The sequence below is a fragment of the Budorcas taxicolor genome, chromosome 17 (genome assembly GCF_023091745.1).
Source record: "Budorcas taxicolor isolate Tak-1 chromosome 17, Takin1.1, whole genome shotgun sequence".
NCBI lineage: Eukaryota > Metazoa > Chordata > Mammalia > Artiodactyla > Bovidae > Budorcas > Budorcas taxicolor.
The window spans coordinates 60,771,954-60,785,395 of record NC_068926.1 but is presented as its reverse complement, the minus strand read 5'-3'; the positions used below and the strand labels follow the sequence as shown (position 1 = coordinate 60,785,395).

Sequence of the window (13,442 nt, the reverse complement as noted above, 5' to 3'; positions counted from 1 at the left end):
GAGGAAACTTGCCACTTGAGGTTCAAGGCCACCTGGAACCTGTCCCCCTGATCTTCCAGGGAGACCTTCCGCTCCGTGGTAGCAGGGGAGGGCCGCGAGTAGCGGCATGAGTTGACGATCTGAGTGTCAGGGTCTTGTGGCCACTTAGATAGAATTTGTGTGATCCTGAGCAAGTTATCACTTGGCCTCTCTGGGTCTCAGTTTTCTTGGCTGTATCACAGGCCTAATAATGGTCCAACCTTGTTGGATTGTTTGAGGTTTTAATGAGAAAAAGATGTGTTGAAACACTCTGCACTGTGCCTAGCACAGGGTAAGCCCTCCATAAACAGCAGCTGGTACTAAAATGACTTGTTCTGACTCATCTGAAGTCTGATCCACCGTCACCTCCTCCCCATCACCACTAAAACAGCAACCTACTCCCACCCCCGGCTCTATTTTTCTTCCTGGCACTCGTTACTGTCAAAAAAATTCATGTGGGGTTTTTTGGTTTTTAAACTTCATTTATTTTCGCTTGGCTGAGCCAGGTCTTAGCCGCAGCTCAAGGGATTTTCTATCTTCCTCGCGGCATGCAGGGTTTTGGTTGCAGCACTTGGGATCTTTAGCTGTGGCGAGTGGAATCTAGTTCCCTCATGGGGGATTGACCCCGGGCCCCCTGCATTGGGAGCACGGAGTCTTAGGTCCCTTTACATACTTAGTCGTGTGTCTCTTTGCTGTCTGTCCTCTAGGGCTGTGCTGTCCAAGACAGTAGCCACAGCCGCACGTGGCAAGCAATTAAATCGCAATTAACACGACACAAAATTAAAAAATTCAACTCCTCAGCTGCTGGGTCATCCAACCTCCAAGGTGGTCCCCAACGGCCCCTGCCTCTTGGTATTTATGCCCCTCGGGTGTACTCCCCTCCTGCTCTCCCGTGAAACCAGGTCATAACAGACAGTTCTTCCCTGTTCTCTCCTGGATCACCTGCTCTGGAGGTAAACCAGCTGCTGTGCCATGAGGACACCTGTGCAGGCCTAGGGAAGAGGCCAACGTGGTGAGGAATTGAGGCCTCCTGGCAACGGCCATGTGAGGGCATCATTTTGCAAGTGAAACCGTCAACCTCAGTTGAGCCCTCGGATGAGACTGCAGCCCTGCTCAGCATCTTGACTGTGACCTCCTAAGAGACCCCAAGGCAGAACTTCCGGCTAAACTGTTCCTGAATTCCTCACCTTCAGAAACTGTGAGATAATAATAAACATGCATTGTTTTAATCTGTCAAGTTTGGGGATACTCAGTTATAGTGTGACAGGTAACTAACACAGCGGTACCTATCACATCTCAAGTGCTCAAACGCCACGCACAGTGACAGTGCAGAGAGCATCAGAGGATGTTTCCACCTCTGCAGAAGGGTTTATCAAACAGCACCACTTCAGAAACCCAAGGATTCTCCCTTCAGAGCTCCTGAGAAGACTGTCTGGTTCCCAGCAGACTTTCTGTAATTTTTGGTTGAATGAAAGAAAGACTAAATAAACACGGCCTAGGAGTTGAGAGCCTGCAAGATGACTTCAGCCTGACTCCCTGGAGTCAGGGGACTGAGAAGGAAAGACCAGTACCACTAGCTGAGGGATCATGTGCAGGGCAAGTGCTAAATGCTTTGTGCACAGTCTCCAGTTTTCACATTTTACATGATGGGCAAAGTCACCCACCCAAGGTCAGGGAGCCCCCTGGATTAGAACCCAAAGCTGCGGAGCTCAAAGCTTGGACTCTCACTCTTAAGTCATGGCTCAGGAGCCTCTGTTAGCTTCTGGGGGCTCCTGCACCAAGCCTGCTTCTGGCTGAAGATGCTCAGCATGGCATGGACCAGGATGGGTAGAGACCACCAGATGTGGCCTAGGCAGGCTCCACAGGCAGCATTAGAAAGACAGGGAAGGAAGAGCAATCAGCAGCTTCAGGTGAGCTCACCAATCTGCTCAACGACCACAGTGAGGCGGGGCGGGTGGCTCTGACAAGGACAACGATGATAACTCTGACCCCTTACCTGCCGGCCGCTGTTCAAAGCACTCCTGGTGTATGAGCTCAACGAGGATGTGCGAGCAGGTGAAGACGTGAGGACAACACTAACCCCCCCAGAAGACCTCCACCAGTTCACGGAACTGTGGCCTGCTTCCATCTCTAACACCTACGGAACCTCTTTTTAAATTAAGCAGAGGCTGTCTCTGGGCAGTGTCGTCCGGCTCCAAGAAGGAAAGCCCCATAAAGACAGAAAGAATAAGACGTCTAGGTCTTAATGCTGCTTTTGGTTCATCAAAGTGCCAACAATTCGCGACTGACTCTGCCTTGGCTCACCGATACCAGCAAGAACAAGCAGGCTTTGCTTGCTTCTCTGGCCTGTGTTCCTTCTGTTGTAATGAATGTGTATTATGTGTCTACTCTGGGGACTGGCGCCGTCCCAGTTCACCAGGGGAAAGGGCATTGAAGCTGGCACGTGGGGCACCCCCTTCATCAGGAAGGGGCCCCAGGGGTGAGAGGGGTTGGGTCAGGGAGGATGTTAAAGGGCCGTGAGATGCCCTCTGCGGCACCAGCATCAGGGTTAAAGGGACAGATTCAGATCCAAGGGAAGGGGCGGCGGGTGCGGAGGTGGACACTCACTTGGTGGCTCGTTCCGAGATCCTCACTTCCAGCTTGTGGCCGTCTACAACATGACCCTGCGAGAGGACACAACACAGCCTGTCCTTCTGTCTTAGAAACACGCGCCCGTAGTCCCGTCCTTTGCTGGAGCAGGCTTTGGCTGAGTGAGGGGAATTGCAACACCAGGAGGGATTGACTGTTTCAGGGCAGAGAAGCCTGCTGGGGTCAAGGACTGAGAAGGGTTTCTCCCAGAAGTGCCTCCTGCCAAGTGTGGGCAGCAGCTGCTGGTGATGGAGACCCAGCCCTCTGAGTCCTTTCGAGCCAAGAACGGCCTTGACCTTTAAGCCATTCGAGGGGCACAGTATTTTCCATTGTTTATAAGCATTTTCAGGCCAAGTAACCCCCTTCGGTCTGGTTTCCAGAGAGAGAGTTTGGTTTGAATTGCAGACTCTTGGAAAAAAAAAAAAATAAGAATTCTAAATCATAGTGGAGATGCCTTTAAAGCGAGGCTCTAACATGGGTCCCTTAGGCAAAACTGGTGTATTAGCAAAATTACCCTTGAAAATCCTTTAAATCTCCCATAAAATACAGCACACATAGCCTTGTAGAAATGGTTTTGGGTGGCAACATGCCCATATGGAGCACACAGCAAGCCACCGAACGTAACTCTCCCTTGTGCGGGGGAAACCTGAGACTCCTGGATCACATGGACGAGAAAAGATGGACCACTGGGCGTGCACAGCTGAAATCCACTTAGAGTACACGGAATCTAACGACACAGTTGGACTTCCAGTGTCTCTTGAAAAACACCACAAACAAAACAAAAAACCAGAAAAGATGTGGTATGGCTGGGGCCCACCTGCCCGTGAGGCAGTACCTGGCTGAGGCCAAGATGTGGTCCCTTTGGATGGGGCGGGGTGGGGGGGCACCTCAATTCTGCTCTGGGTGATGCCAGCCCCTGGGCTAGTTTACACGGCCACCCTGGCCCCGTGGGCACCTGAGGTGGAGAGCAGAGGAGAGGCCACCCCCGCCCCAACTCCCACCGAAACCCACTTCAGCTCTTTTGGGAGTCACCTTGGGCCTAGGAGAGAGTCGTCAAAATTCTACAAAAATGTCTACAAAAACAATCAAATGGGCTAGGCACCCAGTTCCATTTCCTTTAACCCCTAAGGCCTTTCTCTTGACCAGCAAGCTCTACTGGGACAGATTCAGTTACCTGGAGGGTCCCTATGATGAAGTCCAGCTCCCCAGAGCGGTGGCCCCGTATGGGTGCCCTTACCACCCAGAGTCCAGCCAGCACACATCTCAGAATGAGGAACCGGGAGAGTGCCGCCCTGGCTTGTAAACTCCACCCTAGTCAGCTCCATTTCATACTGCCTGCCCGGCCTAGACAGACACGGGCCGTTCCAAATACTGGTTTAAAAGGAATCGTGGACCCGTGGGGCCCTTCCACGCTCCCTGCATTTAGAAGCCTATTCAAGAGGCACAAGCATGAGCGCCCAGCCTGTCCGCAGTGGCCCCCAACCCTGGCCACCACCTCCCACAGCAGGAAAGATGGCAGGTGACAGCGGGAACCAAGGGGGTCTCCAGAAAGGAGGCACACAGGAAAACACGGCCCCCTACCCTCTTCCTGCCAGCAAACCCGAGCCCTTCTCATGGCCTGGTCTTGGTGTTGCTTCTTCAGAGGTCTGCTTCACCGGTCTCCCCGAGGCCTGGCACAAACCAGGCGCTTCTTGATCAAGAGAGTGAATGAGAGCACCGTAGGAACTGGGGGAGCCGAGGAAGCTTCAGGGCCTCAGGCTGCTGTTGCCTAGGGCCTCGGAAGATGTGGACTTGCCTACATTCCTGCTCCATCTCAGAGGCTGGACAGGAGAGCCGGCCCCCTGCGCCTGCCTAGCGCCGCCGCAGGGGGACCCCGGCCGAGACCCCCTGCTTACCTGGAGCTGCTTGAGAGCTTTCTGTGCCTGATCCGGCTTCCTGTATTCCACAAACCCAAATCCCATGGACAGCAGCGCTCCTGAAAGAGACAGAGTTGGGAGTCGCACCAGGGCGCCGGGTGGGGAGAAAAACAAAGAAGCTGGGATGGACCAAGTTCAAGGGTTCCCAGGGGCCCCCTGGACGTCCCCTCAACTCTCTGATTTCTTCACGCCCCTCTTGTTTCCCAGAAAGACCCCAGCCCCCGGTGTGCCGTCTATTACTGGTCGTCTGGAAGAATCAGCCAATGCGGTTACAGAGCTGCCACCTGAGGCCTGGCGGACTATTAATTAACAGACGATAGACACGATAATTAACTTTGTGATAGAATCCCGTCTTCCAGAGGGAGGGATGACCGCCTTTGGGCCAAGCAGCAAAAAACTCTACCCGGGCAGTCCCCTGCTTCCATACGTAGCGCACAGAATGGACACATGCGACAGAGTCAAGGGCGCCAGGGGCTTATTCTCCAAAGTGTTCCTGACTGTCCAAGGGCCTCCGGTTCCCAGGTTTCAGACATCAGCTTGGGACAGGGAGGGTGACTGTGTTAGGTGACCCCCTCTGGCTCCCTACTGCTGGGGCGTGAGTAGCAGGAGTTCAGAGAGCCAGGGACAGTGCAACCATTTATAGGGAACTTGGCTTCCTGTACGTAAACGTGTATAACTGCGGGGACGTACGAATAAGCTATCTCTTGACATCTCGCCCTTTTGACACAAAATGGGACGCCAATTACTGACTGTATTCTGTATTCTTTTTCACAGCTGCACTCAAAGAGGGCTGGTTCAAGGCTGATGGGCTCAAAGGAGGTTCCGAGGTGTATCATTACTGACTCAGTGGTCCTCATCTCTGCATCTCTTTGTGAGGCTGAGCCTCTGCCACGTGCCCGTGTGTCTGCACTTCCGCTCACAACCACGTGTTGTCACAACAGGGGTGCCCAAGGCAGGAAGGCATTCCACAAACAGCCCAGATGTGCGTGGCTCTCTGGGCAACGGCAGGGAGGCTCAGATGGAACTGCTGGCTGACGGGCCGCACCGCCCTGTGGGGACTTCCAGTATTTGTGTGTCAGAGGATCTGTGCGATCTCTGTTCTCAGGGTCAATGGTGTGGGTGGTGGGTGAGGGGTGTCTGTGCACACAGGCTATTTAAAAAGTGCATCGAGACGGTGCAAAAGGCAAATACACGAAGTCAAGTTCGTCGCCGAGTCACTGACGCTGTGCAGATCCATTCTGCCCTTCTGCCCTGGGAGGCTGACGGCCACAGTCAGCACAACCTGGGCTCCCTGGCCTTCTGGTTTCCTGTTGGGTTTAGCCAATGGGAAGCCCTGATTTGAGATGGGTGGGTGGAGGAGAGAGCGTTGAGGGTCCTGGTTCTTTCCTGGCACTCCACTGTCTCCTTGCTCTGGTGTGTTCTGGCAGCTCCAGTGTCCAACCCACACCCTTGGCTCTGCTGGTGGCTCTTCTTTTCTGAGTATTTTTTTATTCGGCTGCATGTAGGATCTTTAGTTGCAGCATGTGGGATCTCGTTCTCTGACCAGGGTCGAGCCCCAGCCCCCTGTGCTGGAAGCATGGAGTCTCAGGCCCCTGCCTGCCCTCCATCCCCAGGGGAGTCCCTGGGGGCCCCTCTTCTACGGCTCTGGTCACACGACTCCTTCCCCCACAGCCTCTGGGCTCAGCCACTGCCTCGGCATCCCCTGTGGGTCTCAGCCCAGCCCACGCCCAGGCACTTGGTTCCTTCATTACAACTGTCCCCTTGATGACCCCAGCTCAGCCAGCTTTCTGGTTCCTCTAGAGCCCCTTGCTGATAACAGACACTGATGGATGAGTCCAGAGAGCAGGGCTCTCAGAGACTCTTGAAAGACTGTAGATTTTGGGAGCTGCTCACGACACTGAAAGACCAGATAACTGCTCTAAAGCTGAAGCGTGTTCTGGGGGGGCCGGGAGGCAGGCTCCAGAAGGACAAAGTGACACCAAAACCCACAGAAACAGCCTCAGTGGAGTGGGCGACCCCTCTGCCAGCATGACTCCCGGGGATCACCAGATAACTGCTCTAAAGCTGAAGAGTGTTCTGGGGGGGGGGGGGGGGGGGGGGGGGCCGGGAGGCAGGCTCCAGAGGGGCAAAGTGACACCAAAAGCCGCAGGAACAGCCTCAGGTGGAGTGGGGGACCCCTCTGCCAGCATGACTCCCGCCCCAGACTTCAGGGATCACCTCTTTTCCTGAACCCGGCACAACAGAGCCTTCATGTTGCTCACCTGCTGCTTGCATTGTAGCCTTTCCGTGTAGCCTAAAGTACGCATGCAGTTCTTGGGGGAACAGGGACGTTATGGTTTGAACTGTGCCCTACCCCCACCCCTCCATGTGTATGCTGAGGTCCTAATCCCTGCCTCTCTGAATGTGACCTTATTTGGAGACAGGTTCCTTACAGAGATAATCAAGTTAAAGATGAGGTCATTAGGCTTCCCAAGTGGTGCTAGGGGTAAAGAACTCTCCTGTGCAAGAGTCTTAAGAGACGCAGGTTCAATCCTTGGGTTGGGAAGATACCCTAGTGGAGGGCATGGCAACCCATTTCAGTATTTTTCCCTGGAGAATACCAGGGACAGAGGAGTCTGGGCTACAGTCAATGGGGTCTGAAAGAGCTGGACACGACTGAAGTGACTTAGCGGCATCAGGCTAAGCCCGAATCCAATTAAGACTGGTGTCACTATGCAAAAGAAAAGGGGTGGTGGGAGCAGGTGGGCAGGGGTACACAGGGAGAATGCCACGTGAACATGAAGACCTTCCCTTGGAAGCCGAGCAGGGAGGCTGGAACACATCCTCCCTGACAGCCTTCAGAACGAAGCAACCCTGCCTGCACCTTTATCCTGGACTTCCAGCTTCCAGAACCGTGGGAGGGTGAACTTCTGAGGTGGAATCTACCTGGTTCCTGGTGCTTCGTGATGGCAGCCCAAACCGATACAGGCGAATGCCCCAAAGCCTGTGCCACGTGTCTGCTTCAAACTCTCCAAGGTGCCTCTGGGAAAAAGCCCAGACTCCTCTCCCCAGCAGGAAGCCCGTCTGTGATGTGGAATCAGCCTGCCTTCCCAGGAGCATCTTCTGCCCCTTCGGTACATTCCCGACCTGTTCCCACAGCCCTCTGCCGCCTCCTTCAGCCACACACCCCACTAACTGCTCCGTCTCCCTCCTCTCTGAGTCTCGATCAGACGTGGAGAACCCCGGGCTGGGATCCTGTCCAGCCAGGCCCCCCGGGCTCTCATTACTAGCTCATTTATTTCTCAGGACACAGTCGTGGGCTGACCCACATGGTATCCCTACAAATACCCCAAATTGAAGGGATGGGGACTCTTGTGACTGCAAAAAAAAAAAAAAAAGGCAGGGGCCGAGGGCCTGTCCATCATCTGTAGGAAGCCAGGGCTGGGAAAGAAAAATAGACCAGAGGCCAAGGGACTCGTGAGGCTGCCCCAGGTGGACTGGAAGAATGAGGGTGCCTGGCCCAGGCACCCCAAGGCCAGTGAGGGGCGTGGCTGATGACTTGGTGGAGTGTTTCAGGTGCCCCATATCTGGGTGGTTGGTCTTGGGAGGGAAGCGGGAAAGCCCAAGATGGGTCGGTTCCTGCCCGTCCTTGGAGGGAAGATCCTCCAGGAGCACAGAGATGCTGGGAGGATGGAGAGGTGTCTGCCGCTGAACAGGGTCAACCCTGCCAGCCCCCTAACAGCCCTGCTCCGTAACCACTCCTGACACTCCAGCGTGGCAAAGGGTCTCGACTCAGGAGAACCTGATGGGCATGGATGCTCCCGCTGGAAACCGCGAGTCTTCAGGGACCCAGAAAGGAGGACCATTTTGGACGAGCCAGACAAGAGAATGTGCGGCTGGCAATGCTCCGAAATGAAAGGAGACCTTCAGAATGAGTGGGTGAGAGGCACCCGCACCCCTGCCCGGAGCAACACCATTTCTTTCACAATTGTTTCTCTCTGACTGAGCTCTCATGTGGAATACCTGCTTTGTTCTTCTTCTTGGAGATGGAGCAGCTCTTCACCGCACCCACTTTGGAAAACACCTGGAAGAGAAGGTCGGCACGTGTCACCAGATAATCCTGCAACTGGTGCAGGCGTGTCTTGAAACAAGGGTCCCCAACCTCCAGACCGTGGACTGGTATCTCCAGTCAGATCAGCAGTGGTGCGAGATCAGAAATAAAAGTGCCAAGAAATGAAATGCACTTGAATCATCCCAAAGCCATGGCCTCTGTCCTGGTCTATGGAAAAACTGTCTTTCACAAAATCGGTCGTTAGCATCAGAAAGGTTGGGCCCGCTGACTGATGAAAGCCGGAGGGGACCCAGGCCACCGCAGGCGTGGGCAGGAAGAGAGGAAGAGCGGAGGCTCCTGAGCTCCCCATCGTCTTCCCCTCTGCCCCCTCCTATGAATGCAACACTCTCGGCCAGCGGGGTCTCCTGGCAGGGTTGCCCCCGGCATGCTCACTGCTGGGCCCCTGCTTGGCTCTGTCAAGCCAGGAGACTGCGCTGGCCTGGCGTTTACGTCAACCTTGCAGACACCACGTGGGGAGGGGCCTTGTCTTCTGACTGCATCTTTCACACCTCAGACGCCTCCCTAGGCGCCCGGACAGGCCCTCTCGTGCGTCACGTGCACGTGGACGCCTCTCCCAGCCCCCAGACTGGTCTGGCCACGGCTCAGATCTCTGGGTGAGAGGTCTACCACACAGCCTAGCAAAAGAGTCAAGCGGGTGGCTGTAGCTTATTCATTTACACACTGCCGCAGGTCTCGCTTCCAGGCGAGGGGGTGGGGAGTGGGAGACAGATGCAGGGACCACAGGGATGGATCAGCAGACCGGAAGTCCCGCCCCCAACCCATTCCCTCTGGGCCAAGAAGTCACTCACTCCCTTCAGCGTCTCCTCGGTGGTGTCAAAGCTGAGATTTTTGATAAACAGAGTGCACCCGGGAAGGCTCTCTTCCTCCTCCTCTTCCTCTTCTTCCTCCTCCTCTTCCATCTTTGCTGAAGCATCGTGCGCTGCTCTGTCCATCGGCTGTTCACCTTCTGGGGTCTCAGTGTCTGCACAGGCCAACCGCCCCCCCACAAAAGAAATCCATTAAATAATGTCTTACCTGCCTAAGCTCCAGGACCTAGAGCACAGAGCCTGCTGGACCAAAGGGGATCAAGAGGGCTCTGCCTCTGAGTGGCCAGCGTCAGGAAGGGACAGGACTCTGAGACTCTGGCTCATGCTGGGTTTTAGCAACTCTTGGGGGGCAAAGTGGGGGAGGGGAAGAACCCATCCTGCCCCGTCTTCAGGAGAAGGGAGTGCGCAGCACAGACCAACAACCAGGAGCCCTAACAGACGAAGCAACGTTCGTCTCAAGGAACAGCACTGCAGGGGAAGGGAAGGGCAAGCGTGAGGTTGTGAGTTACAGGGTGGGCGTATGGCTGCAACTCAGGCCACTGGTCAGCCCGGGTGGCGGGCGAGTGTGGAAGCCTCTTGAGGCTGAGAATCGCATCAGGACCTCCTGAGAAGTTATGCTGCTGGGAAATGTGTTCTATTTGGGTCAACCTCCCTAGTTTCTTTCATGATCAGGGTCTGGGGACAATCACCCTTCTCCCACATACAGATTTTGGAAGCTCTTCCCTTACCGAGCCCTACCGCCGCCAACCACCACCACTTCGGGGAAATCAAACCTCATCTCAGCCATTCTCCAAGGCAGCTCATCGCCACCTCTCCAAGGCTCCCTCCCCCACCCCAGGTCTGAGCCCTGCACACAATGGGGACCCTCTGTTCTCTTGTGAACACTTGCATTCAAGTAGTTCAAGCCCAAGGGAGCCGCTGGGGTTTCAAATCTGTCCCCTGCATCCTCATGCTGAGCACCAGAGCCATCCCCATCTCCCTGGCCCTTTCTGATGCAAGCCCACTGCCGGCCAGTCCTAATTAAACTTCAACCACTTTGTCATGAAACAACCCTTTCAAGTCCTAATGGAAACAGCAACAGTGAGGACTTTGCCGTTCCACATCAGTTGAACGGGCAGCCTCTGCTGTTGGCACTCCCTTGGAGGTAAACCTAGAATCTAGACTCTCGTTCCAGGACAAAAAAGAAGAAATCTACATGAAGGCTCCCTCCCCTACCCGAGAAACTCACACAATTTACCCAACAAGTGACTCCGTGGGGTGGCCATTTGTCCTCAAAACTCAACTTTCAAAGCAAAGCGGGGTGGGAAAAAAGTATTGTTAATGATGGGGAAGAAAGCTACGCAGAGAGGCTGAGACTCCAGGTTCTGAATGAGAACTTCAATCGGAAAGAAGACCGTGACCTTCAGCTTTGAAGGACACCCGCCCCACTGGCTCTCCTTGTGCCTGATGTCCTGGAGATGAAAGGAGAAAGGAAGAGATGCTGATCAGATGCCCCACTGCGTGCATGGGCTGGGCCAGGCACTGTGAGGACGTTATCCCATTGCTGACCGCAGTGGCCACATCACCATAAATGGGAGGGGCCCGAAGAAAGTCACTGCATCTGAACCCTAAACCTCAGGCATCTTCAGGTTGGGAGAGAGGTTCATGGGAGACTAACCGAAAAGAATTTTTTTCTGCAGAAAAGACTGGTGGGATTGATGGTGACCAGCAGAGCTCACGGCCATTTAAGTGGCAGCCTGTCTGTGGCACCAGCCAACGGCTGCCACGTGGGAAGATGGACCCAGGTTATGGACGGGTGCGCAGAGCTTTCACAAGAAGCTGCAGGGTCATGGCTAAGGGCACAGACCTTGGAGCTGGTAGCTGTGGGGCACAGCCTGGCTCTTTCTGGATGTGGGACTTCGCAGAAGTCACCGAACCTTTCTGTGCTTCCTTCTTTCCATTCAGAAAAGGGGAAGAGCAATCACACAGTTACAAGAGTTAATGCACAGAAGCCGGGGGAACAGTGGGCCGGGGGAAACGCTGTGAATCCCTAACTCTGAAGGCCCATGGCTGTGAGAGGCAGGCTGGCCCGTGGCAGGCTGTAGAGAACAGCGGGTGCCACAGCTCTGAGTCCGGGGGACCGTGTCTCTGCTGGCCACGTCCCCGGGAAGGGCTTCCTCCTCCCCGGGTGGCCAGGCCCTGCTGTGGCCCACGCCCACATCTAGAGAGGTGCGCAAATGGCCGAGGACGAAGCCAGAGGTCGTTGTGAAATGCGCTTCCTCCCCTGACCACCAGTGGGCAGAGGACAGGAAGACTGGGAAGGAGAAAGGATGTATCATGAACCAAATAGATGCTTGCCAACGACCTCACCAGGATAGAGGAACAGAGGGAAGAAGCAGGAGCAGGATGGGGCTAGGGGTGGGGGTGGGGGGTGCTGGGGACCAGGGGGGAGGCTTGGAAAGCAAGGTGGGGTGGTAGTAGGCTGGGAGAGGCGGGAGCTGGGGGGTATGCTTCCATCTGTGGTTGGCACAATAAAATCCAGTCACGCGTCGCCACATGGGGCTTTATTATAATCGGGCCGCAGAATTTACGGTGGCTCCCTCCCCTTCCCGGCTCTGGGCGCGGAAGGCTGACAGCACAGACTGTTATCAGTTGCAAGCAGCTTTTCAGGACCTCCCCCAACTCGGAGCCCTTTATCTGGAGGTGAGGGTCTTGGTTGTGGAGAGATAAAACACACTGTCCCCCTCCCTCGAGACGGGTACAGAGAATGGAGGGCTTTGCAGAAAAGAAGGTGGGGGCAGAGGGAGGGGAGAGGGGGGCAGTGAACAAAAAACTCCATCCATTCCCCTCCTGCTTGCCTTCCTGGGGAGCCTGGGAAAATCCAGGGCTGGGGGCTGGCTGAGTCCCCAGGGCCGAGGGGACGGGAGCTGGGGAAGCTTCGTGGACAGTGTGTAGAGGGCGGGTGTGGGGGAGGAGCGGGTGAAAATGAACAGCTTGGGACTGTGTATGTGATTCGAGTATGAAAGGGAACAAAAAAAGGTGAAGGAGGCCAGGAGATGAGCTCTGTGGGGATCTGCCTGCCGATTTCAGTGGGGCCTGAAATCAGCACAGGCGCGCACAACTTCTTGGCCCCAAATCCCCTGTATTTGCCACAGCTACAGGCTCCCTCCTCCCTGCTCCAAGGCTGCCTTTGTGTGAGTGGCGGCAGGACCTTGGACAGCAGCCCCTCGGAGGAGGTAGGGCCTGGTCTGGGATGCTCAACACCTGCACTCTGGGGGTGGGCGGGGTAGTCTTCTGACCAGCCTACACTATTTTGGCAAAGCCTCCCCTTGAAAGGCTCCAGAACATTCTGCGTCCAGGGCCCACATCTATGACTGTGACATCTCAGCTACCCCCTAAAAGCTCCCTCTGCCCCCCGATCAGCCTGGGAGCTTCTGGGGAAAGTGGTATGTGTTGAGCCCATCCTGGTCACTCCAGCTTAGCAGCTGGTATCTGGCTGATCCTCAAGGCTGAATTCGAGACCATCCGCTTCAGCTGATGGTGCTGAATTAGGCAGGATGCGGGTCAGAGTAATGGTGATGGACGGGCGGCTTCTCACTGCACTCTCACAAACGCCTCCTGCCTGATGTACAGATGCAGAAACAGCCTCGGAGAAGGCTGGCGGCCTGCCCGGTCACAGGGCTGGGAGAGGACAAGGAAGACAGACTTCCCCAGGAGCCATAAGCCTCACATCCCGAGGACCCGGAGTGCTTAGTGCAGGGCCTGCTGGGGAGGAAAGGCAGCTTTGGCCCGTGGACCTGCTCACCAACCTCTTCCTGCTTTTCCACCAGACACTGGGCGCTGCTTTCCCAGGGGCTGGGGTACAGCAGTGCGCAGAAGCGGCGCCCGCCCTGCAGGATGGACGGCTAGTGAGGGAGTCAGACAGACAGGAAGTGAAGCCATAAGGATGCACATCTGGAAGTGACAAGTGTTTGCAACAAAGTA

The 13,442-nt window shown here is 55.4% G+C and overlaps 1 protein-coding gene across 1 annotated transcript in view; it reads right to left on the bottom strand.

Moving 5' to 3' along the window:
- RBM19 (RNA binding motif protein 19) overlaps positions 1-13,442 on the bottom strand; it is a 121,631-nt gene that overhangs the window by 84,404 nt on the left and 23,785 nt on the right. Inside the window, exons 17-20 of the mRNA XM_052654402.1 lie at positions 9,462-9,634; positions 8,565-8,625; positions 4,542-4,621; positions 2,626-2,681 (exon numbers count right to left, since the gene is read on the bottom strand). Coding sequence (XP_052510362.1) covers positions 2,626-2,681; positions 4,542-4,621; positions 8,565-8,625; positions 9,462-9,634 — 370 coding nt within the window. The remainder of the gene's footprint in view (positions 1-2,625; positions 2,682-4,541; positions 4,622-8,564; positions 8,626-9,461; positions 9,635-13,442) is intronic.